This window comes from Mirounga leonina, unplaced genomic scaffold (genome assembly GCF_011800145.1).
Source record: "Mirounga leonina isolate KUSES-001 unplaced genomic scaffold, KU_Mleo_1.0 Mir_173, whole genome shotgun sequence".
Taxonomy (NCBI): Eukaryota; Metazoa; Chordata; class Mammalia; order Carnivora; family Phocidae; genus Mirounga; species Mirounga leonina.
In genome coordinates, this window is record NW_023270447.1 from 63,561,673 (window position 1) to 63,579,107 (window position 17,435).

The following is a 17,435-nucleotide window of genomic DNA, read 5'->3' on the forward strand; positions in this document are numbered from 1 at the left end:
GTTCTCTTTACTTGGGATTAGCCACACACAGGCTAGCATGTGAAAGAGTGTGCTGGGTAGCCAGCATGAAAAACATCTGAACAATAGTGTGCAATGTCTGTTTGAGGTTACCAAGGTTTGAATTCGTGTATTCCAAATTCTGAATGTGTATTGATGACAGCGAAAGAAGTGTAGGTTATATCTGAATCCACCTACCCATGCATAGTATCCAATATCCATAGTATGATTCCATTTTCATTAAAAAATACCATTGTAGGGATGCCTGGTTGGCTCAGTCAGTAGAGCATGCAACTCTTGATCTTGGGGTTGTAAGTCGAGCCCCACATTGAGTGCAGAGATTATTTAAAAAAAATAAAATCATAAAAAATGTACTGTTATATATTAATACATATATACATACAAAAAAAGTTGGAGGACTTTGCTCTAAACTGTTGACAGAGGTACCCATGGGGTGGGTGTGTCAGAGATTGGTCAATAATTCATCAAATCTCTTTCCTCTTCCTTCTAGACACCCATTAGCTTATATCTCTCAGCCACCCTTGCAGATAGGAATGAACACGTGCCTGAGATCTGGTCAATAGAATTGACAATTCTCCATGCTCTTTCTCCTTCTATGGCTACTTTGGAAGGTCTGTGTTCAATATGCAGACACAAGATGAAAGGAGCCTGGGCCCCTGAATCATTGTTTAGAAGAGAACAGTTTAATGATCAGAAGGAAAAAATATTTTTTATTTTATTAGGCATCTGAGATCTCAGGGTTTGTTAAACTGCTGGTATACCTTAACTCATACAGCAGTATTTAGGAATCTTTAACTTTCTATATTATACATTTAGGTATTGTTTGCATTTTGTAGAACTTTCTTTTTTATTATTTTTTTCTTTTCTTTCTTTTTTTTAAACCAGTAAAAATGGGTTTATTTGGGAATAGCAGAGAATTAGAATCCAGGACAAACAAGCTACAGCAAAAATCATAGGCAACTTCTTATAATGCATTTATAATTAGCCTTCTATCCAATATATATTTTTTAAATTAATGTTTCATAATTTATAATCAACTCTTTTTCCTTGTTCTCTGAGTAATTCCTTCTTTTTTTTTTTTTTAAGATTTTTATTTATTTATTTGACAGAGAGAGACACAGCGAGAGAGGGAACACAAGCAGGGGGAGTGGGAGAGGGAGAAGAAGGCTTCCCGTGGAGCAGGGAGCCCGATGTGGGGCTCGATCCCAGGACTCTGGGATCACGACCCGAGCCAAAGGCAGACCCTTAACGACTGAGCCACCGAGGCGCCCCTCTGAGTAATTCCTTCTTAACATTTTTGTAGTAAACGCAAAGTTGAATGGTGTTACTGGATGGCTGATTGTCCAAGGTGTAGAAGTATAGAAGTCAGCTTGCTATCCTTTTTGGTTCTCTTTCTTTCTTTTTTTAAAAAAAAGATTTATTTATTTATTTGAGAGAGAGCCCATGTGCCTGGGGGGAGGGGCAGAAGGAGATGGGGAGAGAATCCCAAGCTGACTCCTTGCTGAGCACAGAACCTGATGCAGGGCTAGATCCCAGGACCCTGAGATCACAACCTGAGCCGAAACCAATAGTCAGATGCCACCCAGGTGCCCCTCTTTTTCATTTTCTTAATTAAGATATAATTTACACACTATAAAATTCACCCTTCTAAGTATACAAAATTCAGTAGTTTTTTTTTTTTTAAAGATTTTATTTATTTATTTGACAGAGAGAGACAGCGAGAGAGGGAACACAAGCAGGGGGAGTGGGAGAGGGAGAAGCAGGCTTCCCCGCAGAGCAGGGGGCCCGATGTGGGGCTCTATCCCAGGACCCTGGGATCATGACCTAAGCCAAAAGCAGACGCTTAACGACTGAGCCACCCAGGTGCCCCCAAATTCAGTAATTTTTAATGTATTTATCAGGCCTTGCAACCGTCACCACATATCCAGAACATTTCCCTCACCTCAAAAAGAAGCCCCATGCCCTTTAGCAGTCATCATTCCCCATGGCCCCCACCCAGCATCTGACAACCACTGATCTACTTTCTGTCTCTATGAATTTTCCCATTCTGTGCATTTCATATAAATGGAATCTACAATATGTGACCTTTTGTGTCTGGCTTCTTTCACTAAGCACAATATTTTCAAGGTCTATCTATGTTGCATCATATATTACTACTTTACTCATTTTATGTGTGAATACTATTTCATTTATGGATATACCATATTTTGTTTACTTATTCATCAGTTGATGGACATTTGAGTTGTTTCCACTTTCTGACTTATGAATAGTGATGCTATGTACAAGTTTTTGTATGAACATATGTTTTTTCAATTTCCTGGGGTATATACCTGGGAGTAAAATTTCTGGGTCATACGGCAACTCTATGTGTAACTTTTTGAGCAACTGATAAACTATTTTCAGCAGTAGCTGTATCATTTTGTATTCCCACCAACAATGTATCAGGGTTCCAATTTCTCAACATTCTCTCTAACGCTTGTTATTGTCTGTCTTTGATTATGGCAATCCTAGTGGGTATAAAGTGGTATTTCATTGTGGTTTCAATTTGCATTTCCCTAATGATTAATTTCTTTCTATTTTAATGTGTGTGTGTGTGTGTGTGTGTGTGGTGATGTGAAATTACTTTGCTATAGTGATAAGGTATTTGTGGATTATATGTTAAAGAAAACATAAAACAGAGAGTTGGTTCTATTCTCTCCCATGTTTTTCATTCATCTCTTCTCCCCCACAACAAACAAAAAGACAATAAATTCATTTTAACTTCTTTATGTAGCAAGGTGGCTAGGTGGGATACAGTTTGGGAGTCAGTGCTTCTCATAAGTGAAATTCATTAATACCCTTCTCTCCACCTCCACATATCTATTTAAAGCTTAGTCAGCTCAGGCTGCCTTGACAAAATACCATAGACGGGTGGCTTGAAAAACAGAAATTAATTTTCTCACAGTTCTGGAGGCTGAAACGTCTAAGTTGAAGGTGCCAACTGATTCGGTTTCCGTTGAGACTCTCTTCTTGGCTTGCAGACAGCCACCTTCTTGCTATGTCCTCACATGGCCTTTCCTCAGTGCATGCTCTTCGGGAGGGAGAGGGGGAGAGAGAGAGAGAAGAGAGAGAGAAAGAGATGATGCGAGTACTCTGGTGTCTCTTCTTATAAGGACCCTAATCCTAACAGGTCAGGAGAGCCATCCTCCTGACCTCATTTAACCTTAATTGTTTCCTTAAATGTTCTATCTCCAAATACAGCCACACTAGGGGTTTAGGGCTTCAACATATGAATGGGGAGCAGGGAACACAAACATTCAGTATATCCATTGATTTCTTAAGAACCTCCCGAGAAGGGGCGCCTGGGTGGCTCAGTCGGGTTAGCGTCTGCCTTCGGCTCAGGTCATGGTCCCAGGGTCCTGGGATCGAGCCCCACATCAGGCTCCCTGCTCAGTGGGGAGCCTGCTTCTCTCTCTCCCTCTGCCTGCCACTCCCCCTGGTTGTGCTCGCTCTCTCTCTGTCAAATTAATAAAATCTTAAAAAAAAAGAACCTCCCGAGAAACAGTGTTGATTTCTGTCCACTATTTGATTCAGACACATCTGAATGCCATCTGATGGATCGGTATGGCCCTGACTGACTGCAGGGAAGCTCAACTGTGCACTTGAGGAAAAATTCGAGAAGGGGGCTGCATGAGGCTGGCACAAAAAGCCAAATCCAGCAACAGGGACCACAAGAGGGGAGTACCAGGTAACTGCACTGTGCTACACCAAGGGCACCATTCATTTCATAATCTATGTGAGTGGCACTCCCTGGAGTTTCTTGGTAGTACAAAACCAATAAGGCTGTACCCTAGGTGGTGGTTCTGAATATGATGTATCTGAAACTACTGGTACTCTTCCAGGAACCATTCCCATCCAGATATTATGGAGGTAGTCTGGGAGAAAATTGCTTTATGCATGTGTTGAAAAAGCTAGGTCACTAAATATCATCTCAGGGGGGGTTCTTTTTGCTATCTCTGGTACTTTTTCCGAGTTTAGAGTCCTTTTGCCATGGGTCCCTCCCAACTGAGCTTAATGCTAAGGGATTAACTACTAACTAAAGTCCTTTGTCTATAAGCAATGGAGACTAACTCTGGTTAACTTAAGGGGGAACATATAGGAACTTATTTTTTTTTTTAAGATTTTATTTATTTATTTGAGAGAGAGAATGAGAGACAGAGAGTACGAGAGGGAAGAGGGTCAGAGGGAGAAGCAGACCCCCTGCTGAGCAGGGAGCCTGATGCGGGACTCGATCCCGGGACTCCAGGATCATGACCAGAGCCGAAGGCAGTCGCTTAACCAACTGAGCCACCCAGGCGCCCCCATATAGGAACTTATTGAAAGAAAATGTGAAAATTCACAAAATCAAAGGACAGTCTGGGGAACCAGGTATCAAGATATTCAGAAATCAGGGCAGTTCTGGATATGTAGTTAATAGAAAGCCTATTGAGGATGCTGCCCCAGAATGAATCAGCTCTAAGAGTTTTCTGTTCTTCCTGTCTCCCACTAAAATATTCTTCCAGAGAAAGCACTTCCCAGTGGCCTAGTTGGGAATTGATGCCATCCTCTGACTAGGGAAGGAAAGAGAACCATGACTGACAGCCCACCAAGCCAGCAAGCAGTGGGGGAGGAGACACTCTCCAAAAGAAGGAGCTAGAATGCTGATAGAGAAAAACAACAGATGTCCTTGCATTCCAACCACGGGTTGCCAAGCAACGTCCTCCCACTTTTTTTCATACCATACACAACTTTTTAAATGCCTCTGCCTGACATAATATAATTATCTCACAGGCAAGCAAAAAAACCCCACACTCAACTCCTTCCAAAAGGATACAACCCATGTCCAGTTATGGCATCCATTCCTTCCCTGGTTCTATCAAGATCCCCCTCCATACTTTGAAGCTTGTGGACAAAATGACGAATTTAAACATTGCCAATGAACACCATACACAATTCTAGGGGAAGGGAATAGGGAAGAGAAGGATAACTACTTTTAAATATATCTGACTTTCTGTATATTATTGGATGTAAATTGAAGAAGGAAAAACCCCATCTTCCTCCTGTGTTTCCCCTTTACTCTCATATGACTACCACACTCATAGCACTTCTGACACCAGGTGGGGGTTTTTTCTGCAACACTAGCTGAGCATCCTCCAATTTAACTCCATTCTGATGCTCTCTACCTGAAAACAGTGTCAGATCCCACAGGTTACAGGCTCAGTCCTATAAGACTGCCTCCCACCCTTACTTCAGATGCCAATTGCAAACTCAGGTTGTCACCTGTGCTTCTGACCAGCTGGCTGTAAATCAAAGGTTCCCATGATCCCCTCCTCAGGTTCAATTAATTTGCTAGAGAGGCTCGAAGGACTCAGGAAAACCATCTACTTGCTGTGTAATAGTTTATTATAAAAGGTGTGGTAAAGGACACAGATGAACATCCAGATGGAAGTGATATGTGGGGTAAGGTATATGGGAAGGAGCACAGGGCTTCCATGCCCCTCTGGGCATGCCTCCACATGTTCAGCAACCTGGATGCTCTCTGAACCCTACACTACTATTGGGATTTTTTAAAAAGATTTTATTTATTTATTTGACAGAGAGAGACACAGCGAAAGAGGGAACATAAGCAGGGGGAGTGGGAGAAGGAGAAGCAGGCTTCCCGCTGAGCAGGGAGCCCGATCCGTCCTGGGATCATGACCTGAGCTGAAGGCAGATGCCCAACCGACTGAGCCACCCAGGGCGCCCCAAATTCTAAGCTTCTAATCATGACTTGGTTTATCTGATGACCAGCTGCCAACCAGGAGCCCACCAGAGTCACCTCATTAGAACAAAAGATGCTACTACCACCCGGGAAATTCCAAGGGATTTAGGGACTTTGCATCAGGACTTGAGTTAAAGACAAAATGCTAGAACAAAAGATGTTCCTAGTGCTCTTATCACTGAGGAAATTAGGAGGGTTTTAGGAGTTCTGTGCCAGGAACCAGGGGCAGAGACAGATACATATATTCTATTATCTCACGAAGTTATACTTCAATAAAAGAGAAAAAATATACATGACACAGCAAGGAAGGAAATACAAGTACGGACAGCAGTTCTCACTTACGGAGCTGATTATGGTTTTTATGACTTCTCTCCTCCCCTGCCCATCTATATTCTCTTTCACTGGCCAGCACGCCATTGGTCTAGTGCTTTGCCAGGTGGGTTGTGGTAGACAGTCTTCAGGTAGCACCCAGTGGTTCTCAACTCAGGTGTTCATGCCCTTGTATAGTCCCCTGCCACACTGAATAGATCCTAGAATATTTTTAATTACTGGGATCAAGTCCTCCCCCAGGGTAGCTATATCATCTGCTCTTATGCTTACTACTCTGGTTTTCAGCTCTCTTTCCACTTTGGACGCTGAAGATTTCTCTTTCATCTTACCAATTCATTTACGAGTTTCCTTAAATTTTAGTCAGGATTTCTAAGTGTTTATAATATAAATGTTTTCAGTTTTTCTTATGTTTCAGATTGCTGAAGTTGGAAGTCCCTGTGTGTTTACTTTTCCATCTCCTCCACTAGACTGCAAGCTCCATAGGGACAGGGAGGATGTTTGGTTCATAATTATGTTCCCACAATCTAGCACTGTGCCTGGTCTATAATGGACATTTATTACATGTTTGTTAAAGGCATGAATGCAAGCAGGGAAGGAATGAATGCCATAACTGGACATGGGTTTCTCCTTTTGGAAGGCATTGAGTGCATTTTTTGTTTGCATGTGAGATTATTACATTCAGTAATTAATCAATTGATTAATGAGAAGGCACATAGAAGACTTTCCTCCTTTTTAAAAAAAAAAGATTTTATTTATTTATTTGACAGAGAGAGAGAGAGGCAGCTAGAGAGGGAACACAAGCAGGGGGAGTGGGAGAGGGAGAAGCAGGCTCCTGGCCAAGCAGGGAGCCCGATGCAAGGCTTAATCCCAGGACCCTGGATTCATGACCTGAGCCGAAGGCAGACACTTAACGACTGAGCCACCCAGGCGCCCCAAGACTTTCCTCCTTTAACAAGATTCTCTTTCAGAAGTGTTTGTTGCTGATAATTAGACCTTGATACTTGCCTTTTAGATTACCAGTGTTTGGCCTGCAAACATGGTTGTCATTTGAGTTTTACTTCTTCTTACATTTATTTTTTATAAAACTTTGAAAATCTCTAGAGGAAGTGGAATTTGGTTATGCTGACCTAGTGTTAACACTGACAGACATAGACTTCTCCATGTCAGGCTAAAAGAAACAACATTTATTTATGTAAACAAATTTTGCATTGTTATTTGTAGAATCGTTCTTTAATGGATGGATATTTGAGTGATTGAAAATTTGTATTGTTTAGAAGAGTTGTCCCCTAGTCTGTAGAGTTTGACTTGGTCAATTACATGATCAAAAGAGAATTCTTGATTCTTTTTTTCCAAACCTGCACTTGCCCCATCTTTCCCTTTTCTGAAATTTTATCTAGTATTCAGGTCAAACCCTTAAGAAACAACTGTGAATCCTTTTTTCTTCCCATCTCTCAGCTCTCACACTCCAATTCATTAGCAGTCTTGTTGACTCTCTTCAAAAGATTTCAAGGGAGGCCTGTGTGGCTCAGTCAGTTAAGTCCAACTCTTGATCTCAGCTCAGGTCTTGATCTCAGGGTTGTGAATTCAAGCCCCGCATTAGGCTACATGCCTGTGGAGCCTACTTAAAAAAAAAAAAAATTAGAGAATCCAATCTCTTCTCTGAAGCCCTATCTACCAAGTCTAAAGTCCCATCATCTGTTACCTAGCATACTGTGATGGAGCCCTAACTCATCTGCCTGTTTTCACTCTTGTCCCCACTATCAGTTCTCCACTCAACAGCCAGATGGAACTTTTCCAAAATATAAATCAGATCCCATTATACATACATACATATATATATATATATATAATGGGCTAATGTAAAAGGTATCTGGAAAACTTAGCCTCTGTGTCATCCCTGGCTACACTGTAGATAGCTAGGGACCATTTCATAAAAATGATGTGATGTTCCATTCCTAGGAAATTAAAAAAAAAAAAAGGAGGGAGGTGTTGCTGCTATAGGAAGTTATAAATAGCAAATCTTGACCTAATCATCTTGGCTCTTGTCCACACTTCATTGAGCAGCCAGTGCAAACAACCTCTGAGCAATCAGCATGAGAATGTTGGAAAAATTGTCATAATAACCTGATGTTTTCCAGATAGATTCCTGCTGTTCTACTTGCTTCTCTCATTGCAAAGTTGACCTTTGATGAGCTAGTGAAAGGCTGGTTCCTATGATGACCCAGGGTTGCTGTGCTGATGTTATACCATCACTCAGCAGGAATGAATATGGTGGATTTTGATCCTTTTCAATGATGCCTTCCAGAAGGACCAATGGCCAGAAATACAGTGGGCAAAAAAAGGTTTTCTAAATCTCAGGTAGAGAGGCATACTTACCATGAAGCTGATAAAGCTTAAGATTTAGGACCCCTTCCTTGCATGAGACCCTTCCAAGGGTCTAATTTTGTATTCATACTTACATATTATTTTTCTTAAAAAGAACCCCACCTTTTGCAATCAAGTTTACAAGCCCTCTCCCCAGGTTTTGTGACAGCTACCAGAAAAAGGAGATTCAGGATGTTGATAACGAGGAACTGGGAGAAAAGAGCAGCAAATGCCATGTCCCTGGGACCTTCTATTTTGCTGACCCCCTGAGAAACCTTCTGAAATCTACTCATTCCAAGTCACTCAACATCCACACCCTTAACTCAACTTTAACTGCTTTTTGCCCTTCCAAAGAATCCTGGCAAATTGCCAACTGCATGGACCACCATGAGATCTTACTGAAAGAGATAATCCTAAATATCTTAACTATGAAACTATATGTCAGCTGAATCATCTCTTCTCCATGACCAGCAAGAGACCAGTTTGTAGTAGGTAGTTCCACTTGGGCCGCCTCTGTGCCATCCAATGTAAGAGCTGAGCTTCACCGAAGTCCTGGCAGGATGTATGTGAACTTCTTGGAACACAGTAGACTCTCTGACTTATTAAATAAACGGAACTAAGAGTGAGACCCTTTGCTGTGATCTCTGCCCCCAAGTCATGGATGATCAAAACACTCTGGATTTGCATTAACTTGGGTAGCTACATCTTGAGGCAAAATTGTACAAAATAACTGGACGAGTGGTAGTCCTTCCCAGGTGTTGCACCCTTCAGTTTCATCATCTGCAAAGTAGGACATTGAAGTCTTGCTGAGTTACATCTTTAATAATACTTTTTCAGTGTTTAAGAACCACCATTTTGAAAGCACCCCATAAAAACTATATGATCCTCAGACCCCACAAAACCTAACTGTATGTCTTCCATACTTCAGGGAGTGGCAAATCAAAAATTTCATTACTTTCTATTTATTTATTTATTTATTTATTTATTTTTAAAGATTTTATTTATTTATTTGAGAGAGTGCATGAGAGAGAAAGAGAGAGAGAGAGCATGAGTGGGGAGGGAGGGGCAGACTCCCGCTGAGCAGGGAACCTGACTCGGGGCTTGATCCCAGAGCCCTGGGATCATGACCTGAGCTGAAGGCAAACACTTAACTGACTCAGCCATTCGGGTGCCCCTTATTACTTTCTATTTAAAGATCAAGTTAATTTAGGATCAATATATTCCTGACTATACTAGGTATGAGAATGTTCCACACTTCCCAGCAATGTGGAGGTCAAGGTAACAACTCAAGTTTTCAATCTGGCTAAAAAAATCACTTTGCTTTTAACTTTACTTAATATTCTATGCCTCCTATTTATTAAGTATCACATTGTCCAGGAGGTTCACCAGGAAACTGCATGGTCAGATAAAGCTAACATTTTTTTCCCCCTTATGTTCTTATAATTGTATCATATGAAATGGGATGATTATAAGAAAGATGGATTCCCCCCACCCAGAAAAGAAAGATGGATTCCAGGGTGCCTGGCTGGCTCAGTCAGTGGAGCGTGTGACTCTTGATCTTGGGATCATGAGTTCGAGCCCCATGTCGGGTGGAGAGATTACCTCAAAATAAAATCTTAAAAAAAAAAAAAAAAAGAAAGATGGATTCCATTAACTATAAGACCCCCACTGGATGGGTTTAGATATCCATATTGCATATTCAAAATTGAGGAGCACTAAATTGCTCTGCATAATAGAGGAAGACAAATCTGGAGTACAAAAGGCAATTCTAGAGGAAAGAGGAGATAGGAAAGGGAGAGAGATAGGAGCCAGCAAAATTCTGGAGCATTGGGTGTACAGGGGGTTAAATGTCACTGAGAATGGCAGGATAACTGAAAAGAATTTTCTTAATGAGTTTATTATTTTTTCATTTTGCAATCTTATTTCTATATTTATCCAGTAGCATAATTAATTGATCAACCAATTAATTTTTTAACTTCTCAATGTAGTTGCAAGCATATAAATTTGGCCAAAGGTTAAAAGCAAGAAAAACCAAACAAACAGAACTCCCTAGTCATGGGGCACTTGGGTGGCTCAGTCACCTCTCCCTTGTCTGGGAACTGTCCCCTTCCCAGGCCCACCTTCTGGTTACAGGGGTGGGTATGGTTGGGACTGCGTGGTCTCACTTTTCCGGCTGCAGCCAATGATAGAGATCTGACCTAAGCTGGGACTTGGTCCCTTTCCCAAGAATCTGGATTGGGACCGAGAGACTCCAGCCTTGCCTGAGATAATATCCTAAGCAGGAACAATTAAAAACTTGGAAGCTGGGGTGCCTGGGTTGCTCTGTCAGTTGAGCATCAGTCTCTTGGTTTTGGCTCAGCTCATGATCTCAGGGTCCTGAAATCAAGCCCCGCATCTGTCTCTGCACTCAGGGAGGAGTCTGCTTGAGATTCTCTCTCCTTCTTCCTCTGCCCCTCCCCTGCTCGCTTTCTCTCTCTCTCTCAAATAAATAAATAAATCTTGGGGCACCTGGGTGGCTCGGTCGTTAAGCATCTGCCTTCAGCTCAGGTCATGATCCCAGGATCCTGGGATTGAGCCCCGCATCGGACTCCCTGCTCTGCAGGAAGCCTGCTTCTCCCTCTTCCACTCCCCCTGCTTGTGATCCCTCTCTTGCTGTCTCTCTCTGTCAAATAAATAAAATCTTAAAAAAAAACAACTTTAAAATAAATAAATAATAAATAAGTAAATTTCTCTAGTCATTAAATTGACTTCTTTTAAGCACTATGTAAAGAAATAACTGAAGGGGCACCTGGGTGGCTCAGTTGGTTAAGCGACTGCCTTCGGCTCAGGTCATGATGCAGGATCCTGGGATCAAGCCCCGCATCGGGCTCCCTGCTCGGCTGGAAGCCTGCTTCTCCCTCTCCCACTCCCCCTGCTTGTGTTCCCTCTTACACTGTCTCTCTCTGTCAAATAAATAAAATCTTAAAAAAAAAAAAAGAAATAACTGAAAAGAATTTCAACATTGGAATTTTCCCTTATGCAAAGTTTAAGTGTACATCACTTCAGTGTAAACACTTCCTTCATCTTCTCCCTGCTCCCCAGCATCCCTAATCTTCTGTAACACCTACTACTCAAACAAATGCTTGACATGAGTAGTTTTTGTGATGCTTGGAACTCGGAGGGATAACATGAGGCTGTAATTCCTGGGAATTCACAGGATTCTTTAAAAAAAAAAATTTATTGTTATGTTAATCACCATACATTACATCATTAGTTTTAGATGTAGTGTTCCATGATTCATTGTTTGTGCATAACACCCAGTGCTCCATGCAGAACGTGCCCTCTTTAATACCCATCACCAGGCTAACCCATCCTCCCACCCACCTCCCCTCTAGAACCCTCAGTTTGTTTTTCAGAGTCCATCGTCTCTCATGGTTCGTCTCCCCCTCCGATTTCCCCACCTTCATTCTTCCCCTCCTGCTATCTTCTTCTTTTTTTTTTTCTAAACATATATTGCATTATTTGTTTCAGAGGTACAGATCTGAGATTCAACAGTCTTGCACAATTCACAGCACTTACCAGAGCACATACCCTCCCCAGTGTCTATCACCCAGTCACCCCATTCCTCCCACCCCCCCCACTCCAACAACCCTCAGTTTGTTTCCTGAGATTAAGAATTCCATATCAGTGAGGTCATATGATACATGTCTTTCTCTGTTTGACTTATTTCGCTCAGCATAATACCCTCCAGTTCCATCCACGTCATTGCAAATGGCAAGATCTCATTCCTTTTGATGGCTGCATAATATTCCATTGTATATATATACCACATCTTCTTTATCCATTCATCTGTCGATGGACATCTTAGCTCTTTCCACAGTTTGGCTATTGTGGACATTGCTGCTATAAACATCAGGGTGCACGTACCCCTTCGGATCCCTACATTTGTATCTTTGGGGTAAATACCCAGTAGTGTAATTTCTGGATCATATGGTAGCTCTATTTTCAACTTTTTGAGGAACCTCCATGCTGTTTTCCAGAGTGGCTGCACCAGCTTGCATTCCCACCAACAGTGTAGGAGGGTTCCCCTTTCTCCGCATCCCCGCCAACATCTGTCATTTCCTGACTTGTTAATTTTAGCCATTCTGACTGGTGAATTCACAGGATTCTTAAGGAGTCGGTGGATTTCCTCCAGAGGGTTTGGGATTGGAGGTTAGAAGCAATTCTAAGTAATTTCAGAAGGCAGGGATCTAGGCTACATATAAAACCTGTGTGCTTGGCCTTTCCTTTTCTCATCCCACCAGGTGTGTCTCAACATAGGGACAGTCCTAGGCATCAACCTTATTCGGTCTCCATTTGGGTCCACTCCTCTCAGTAGATGTTCCTCTCAGCCTACTAGTCTACAGGGAGGGCTGGCACTTAGGGCCACTGAGCATAGACTTAGAGATCATTCAGGGCATAAGGGACCCAGCCCATGCTCCACTCACCAAACCCTGCACACTGGCACAGAGCTGCATCCATTCGGAGAGGGGGCGCCATTTACTAACTCCCTCTAAGAGGCCTGTGGGATCGAGACTGCCCTGCAGCCACCACTGGAAGGAGAAACCGACCTCTCCCATAGCTATCCTGTATAACATTTCCTCACCTACCTTCCCCTGGAGGTTTGTACGGTTCTCCACTCTTGGGTTTCACTGATTGTTCCTGCCTTGGCTACCTCACTCCCTCTACCCCCATAATTTATTTTCAAAGCTGCCTCTCTCACAATGGAGTGAGGACTTCTATTTGCAATGCAGAACAGTTTTGTTTCTTTGATCCTTGGCCCTCCAAACTATGTTCTCTTAGGCCTGCTGGGAATAATGAGCAGGCCCATTGAAGAGTCAGGTACCTCTTCATAGCTTCTCCCTTTTCTACACAAAAACACAAAGGCCCTGCCAAAGCTTTGAAACTAAACCCTTAGACTCCTCCAGTCTGTGCTCATGCGCGTTACATAAAAAGGAGCCTGGTGAAAGAAAGAAGAGACAAAGAGTGTGGTTTTCTTTTTCTAGTCACAACTGTTTGCATTTTCTGATTTTTCTGCAATGAATACACAGAGGCTCAGGGAGGTTATATAACTTGCCTGAAGTCACGCAGCTAGTAAATGGGGGCCTGGAAGTCCATCCTGTCCCAGGAGTTCAGATTGCACAGAGGGCTCTTTCCACCACAGCCAAGCTGTCCCTGGAAGGTTGAGACTGGCTGCCAAGCCTGGAGAAGGAAGAGGTTTTCTCATAAGGAGAAAGACAAATTACTGTCCCTCTGCTGGCGAAAAATATGATATAGGATATAAATATGTCTACGGTCAAGAGAGCTGAAGTACCACCCCCTGAGGTGCTACCACCTTACCCCTACATGGGCAGCCCTATGTACTAAGTTGGTGCTACAATCGCGTCCTGATTCTAGCTAGGCTAATGGGTCTCTCTCTCTCGTGCACTCTCTCTCTCGCTCTTGGAAATCTGTAATTAGAATTGGGAGGTGTCTTGTTCAATCTGGGAAGGTCTCTTGAACAGAAAAGTATGCTTGAGTTGTGTGTTGGCCATCTTCTACTGGCTATGTGGAACAAAAAGCTGAACAATGGGGCGCCTGGGTGGCTCAGTTGGTTAAGCGACTGCCTTCGGCTCAGGTCATGATCCCAGAATCCTGGGATCAAGGCCTGCATTGGGCTCCCTGCTCGGCTGGAAGCCTGCTTCTCCCTCTCCCACTCCCCCTGCTTGTGTTCCCTCTCATGCTGTCTCTCTCTCTCCGTCAATTAAATAAATAAATTAAAAAAAAAAAAGCTGAACAATGATGTTGAGAGAGAGGAAGAATGACATATGTGAGGAAGAAATAGAAAGATTCCTAATGTCTTTAGTTCCTGGATCCAGTAAATTCCTACTTTGTTTAAGGAGTCCAAAGAACTTGAGACAGAGAGCACCGCAGCCCAAACCAGTCATTTCCAAACTATAAAAACTATAAATCAATTGTAATTTATCACATATTTCCATGTAACAAGAGGCCAATAGTTTAACAGCCAAAACCTCAACCAGGACACAGACTTCCTGTGTGACTGGGGCAAGTTTCTCAATATCCGATTTCCCAATTGTAAGATAGAAATAGTACCTTTCTCATATGATTTTTGTGATGATTAAATGAGTGGTTATATGAAAAGTCCTCAGAAATAATGACTGGAACATAGAGAACAGTATGTAAATGTTAGCTATTATTTGTCTTTGTTTTCTACTTCTCCTTTCTCCTATTTTTTTTTTAAAGATTTTATTTATTTATTTGACAGAGAGAGAGATAGAGCAGGAACACAAGCAGGGGGAGTGGGAGAGGGAGAAGAAGGCTTCCCGCAGAGCAGAGAGCCTGATGCGGGGCTCGATCCCAGGACGCTGGAATCATGACCTGAAGGCTGACGCTTAACAACTGAGCCACCCAGGCGCCCCACCTTTCTCCTATTTTATACATGGGGAAACTAAGACCCGGGAAGTCAAGGGTATTGCCCAAGGCTATGTTGCAATTAGACAGAAAGGCTGGGCCCAGAACTGAAGTCTTCTGATCCTAACTTCAATGTTTGGTCCATCACCCTAAATGTCCCACAAGCAACCACCTGTTACAGAGTTTCCTTGGGGAAAATGTTAGAACCCAAGCCCTGAGGGTATTATGAGATCTGATTAGGAAGCAGCTCCCTGCCTTTGCTCCTGGTTGGAGAGCAAGGCTACTCCAACTTGGCTTGCCCAGATGGGCCTCCATGCCTGCACAATTGAGGAAGAGGAGAAGGGTTTAGTAATGATAATGTAAGACCTTGAGAAATATTTTGCAAAGAATCCTGCAGCCGAAAATGTCTGCTAATATTTAGGAAATCAGGAAGTGTAGAATCACAAGGAACCAACAACAATGATCTCAGCTACCAGAGACACCAAAGTGGGTGATTCACAGGAGGATGCCTAAAGCTGTACCCCAAACCTCTGTCTGCTGTTTGCCAAAGCCCGAGGCCTGTTCACCACTGATAGAATAATAATGGCCTTTCCTTTCCTTCTGCCTTCCAAACTCGCATGAGCACCTCTTATTTTCAGGACACAACCTAGAACCCTGTTGTCAAGGGAATCTGGGAAATGTAGTTTTGAGGCTTCCAGCCCCCAAAATATAGGGGAAATTATAGAAGGTAGTGAGAATGGTGCTGAGCTGACAATATGGTAGGGTCCACCTTTTTGCTATTCAAATACATTCTTCTATCCATATTTAACTTTCAAACAACATTACTGTTCCCCTTAACATGATGCAACTATCCCTCATATAAATAAAGATATTCTTATGGCCTGAATTGTGTTCCCCCCAAATTCATATGTTGAAGCCCAACTCCCAGTACCTCAGAATGTGACTGTATTTGGAGATAGAGCCTTAAAAGAGACATTTAAGTGAAAATGAGGCATAAGTGTGGGCCTTCATCCAATCTGACTGGTGTCCTTATAAGAAGAGGAAATTTGGACGCACTGACACATTAGATGTCCCAATTTCCCTAACAACCTTGCAGGGTTTTGAGTAGAGGCTTGAGACAATCTAACTCACATTTTTAAAATGATCACACCAGCTGCCATGTTGCAGATAGAAAATAGGAAATGGGGTGGAAGCAGGGAGACCATTTTGGAGGCTGTTGTAACAGTTCAGAGAGGTGATGATGGCTTTGACCAAGGTGGTGTTGATGGTGCTGGTAATGGTAGTTAAAAGCGATCAGATTGGAAAATATTTTGAAGGCAGAGCCAACTGAATTGACTGGTGGAACATGAGAAAAAAAGGTGTCAGGGACGATTCGAATATTTTGGGCCTGAACAAATAGGAGATTTAAATGGCCACTTACTAAACTAAAATAAATCTGGGAGAGGGAAAGGGTGGGGGTACCTGTGTTGGGGAGTAGATTCAAGGTTTTAGTTTTGCATGTAAATTTTGAGATATCAGTTACTGATGTAAATAGAGACATCAAGTAGAAATTGAATTTACAAGTGTATATTCAGGAGCGAGGATAAGGCTGAATGAATAGTTTGGAAGGTATCAGTATATTTAAATCCGAGGGGCCAGAGGAGAGATCACCTAAGCCAATGATTTTCCACTGGGATGATCCACCCAGTAAAGAAAATTTTGAAAAATTGCCAGAACATTTTAGGGGGAGGGCAGGTGGCATGATAATTAAGGTAGGGACCACTACAAGGCTTTTGTGTGTGGGACCAGGGCTCCTAGGCGTCCTGCAATGCACAGGACAATCCTGCACAACAGAAATTGTCCCACATTCCACATAATTTTCAAATGTCCTATCAGACATTCATTTGATGGAAATTATATTTATTTTTTATCTCAGCCCAGAGGCTAAATCTATTTTCTACATGTATGGTTTTAATATATACTGAGTTTCCCAGGAACACCACTTCCATGTAATTAATTGATGGAAGAGGGGGCTTTGTTTTGTTCAGAAAATCAACCACAAAGCTGCTCTCTGTATTCGAGATGCTAGTCCAGTTCTCCTGGATTGGTCTGCATGCGCAGCTTTGGCAGGCACAGTGATTCTAGGAATGGCTGCAAGCATCTGATGATTACATGAGGGCTTCTGGTGAAGTTGTTCATAATTTGCGCATGTTCAAATATATAACACTTTTATGCATTAGTTTCCTCATTTCTCCCTATAATACAGGGAGTTAAGTTCATTATTTTGAAACTATGTGTGTAGGGTGCCTGGGGGCTCAGTCGTTAAGCGTCTGCCTTGGGCTCAGGTCAAGATCCCAGGGTCCTGAGATCGAGCCCTGCATCAGGCTCCCTGCTCACCGGGAAGCCTACTTCTCCCTCTCCCACTCCCCCTGCTTGTATTCCCTCTCTCACTCTCTCTCTGTCAAATAAATAAATAAAATCTTGAAAGAAAAGAAAGAAAGAAAGAAAGAAAGAAAGAAAGAAAGAAAGAAAGAAA

At 42.4% G+C, this 17,435-nt stretch overlaps 1 protein-coding gene across 7 annotated transcripts in view; it reads right to left on the reverse strand.

The window, feature by feature from the left end:
- The window catches only part of MFSD2A (major facilitator superfamily domain containing 2A), a 51,687-nt gene that overhangs the window by 13,368 nt on the left and 20,884 nt on the right, over positions 1–17,435 (reverse strand). For 5 of the 7 annotated variants that reach the window (XR_004681701.1, XR_004681700.1, XR_004681699.1 and 2 more), the window contains exon 14: positions 2,961–3,088. Coding sequence is in view for 1 of the 7 variants with exons in the window: in XM_035018918.1 (XP_034874809.1) it covers positions 13,642–13,711 (70 nt within the window). In the remaining 6 variants the exon portion in view is untranslated. Of the gene's footprint in view, positions 1–2,960; positions 3,089–12,561; positions 13,712–17,435 lie in introns of those variants that run through there. The other 2 variants (XR_004681703.1, XM_035018918.1) reach the window with 2 other exon arrangements.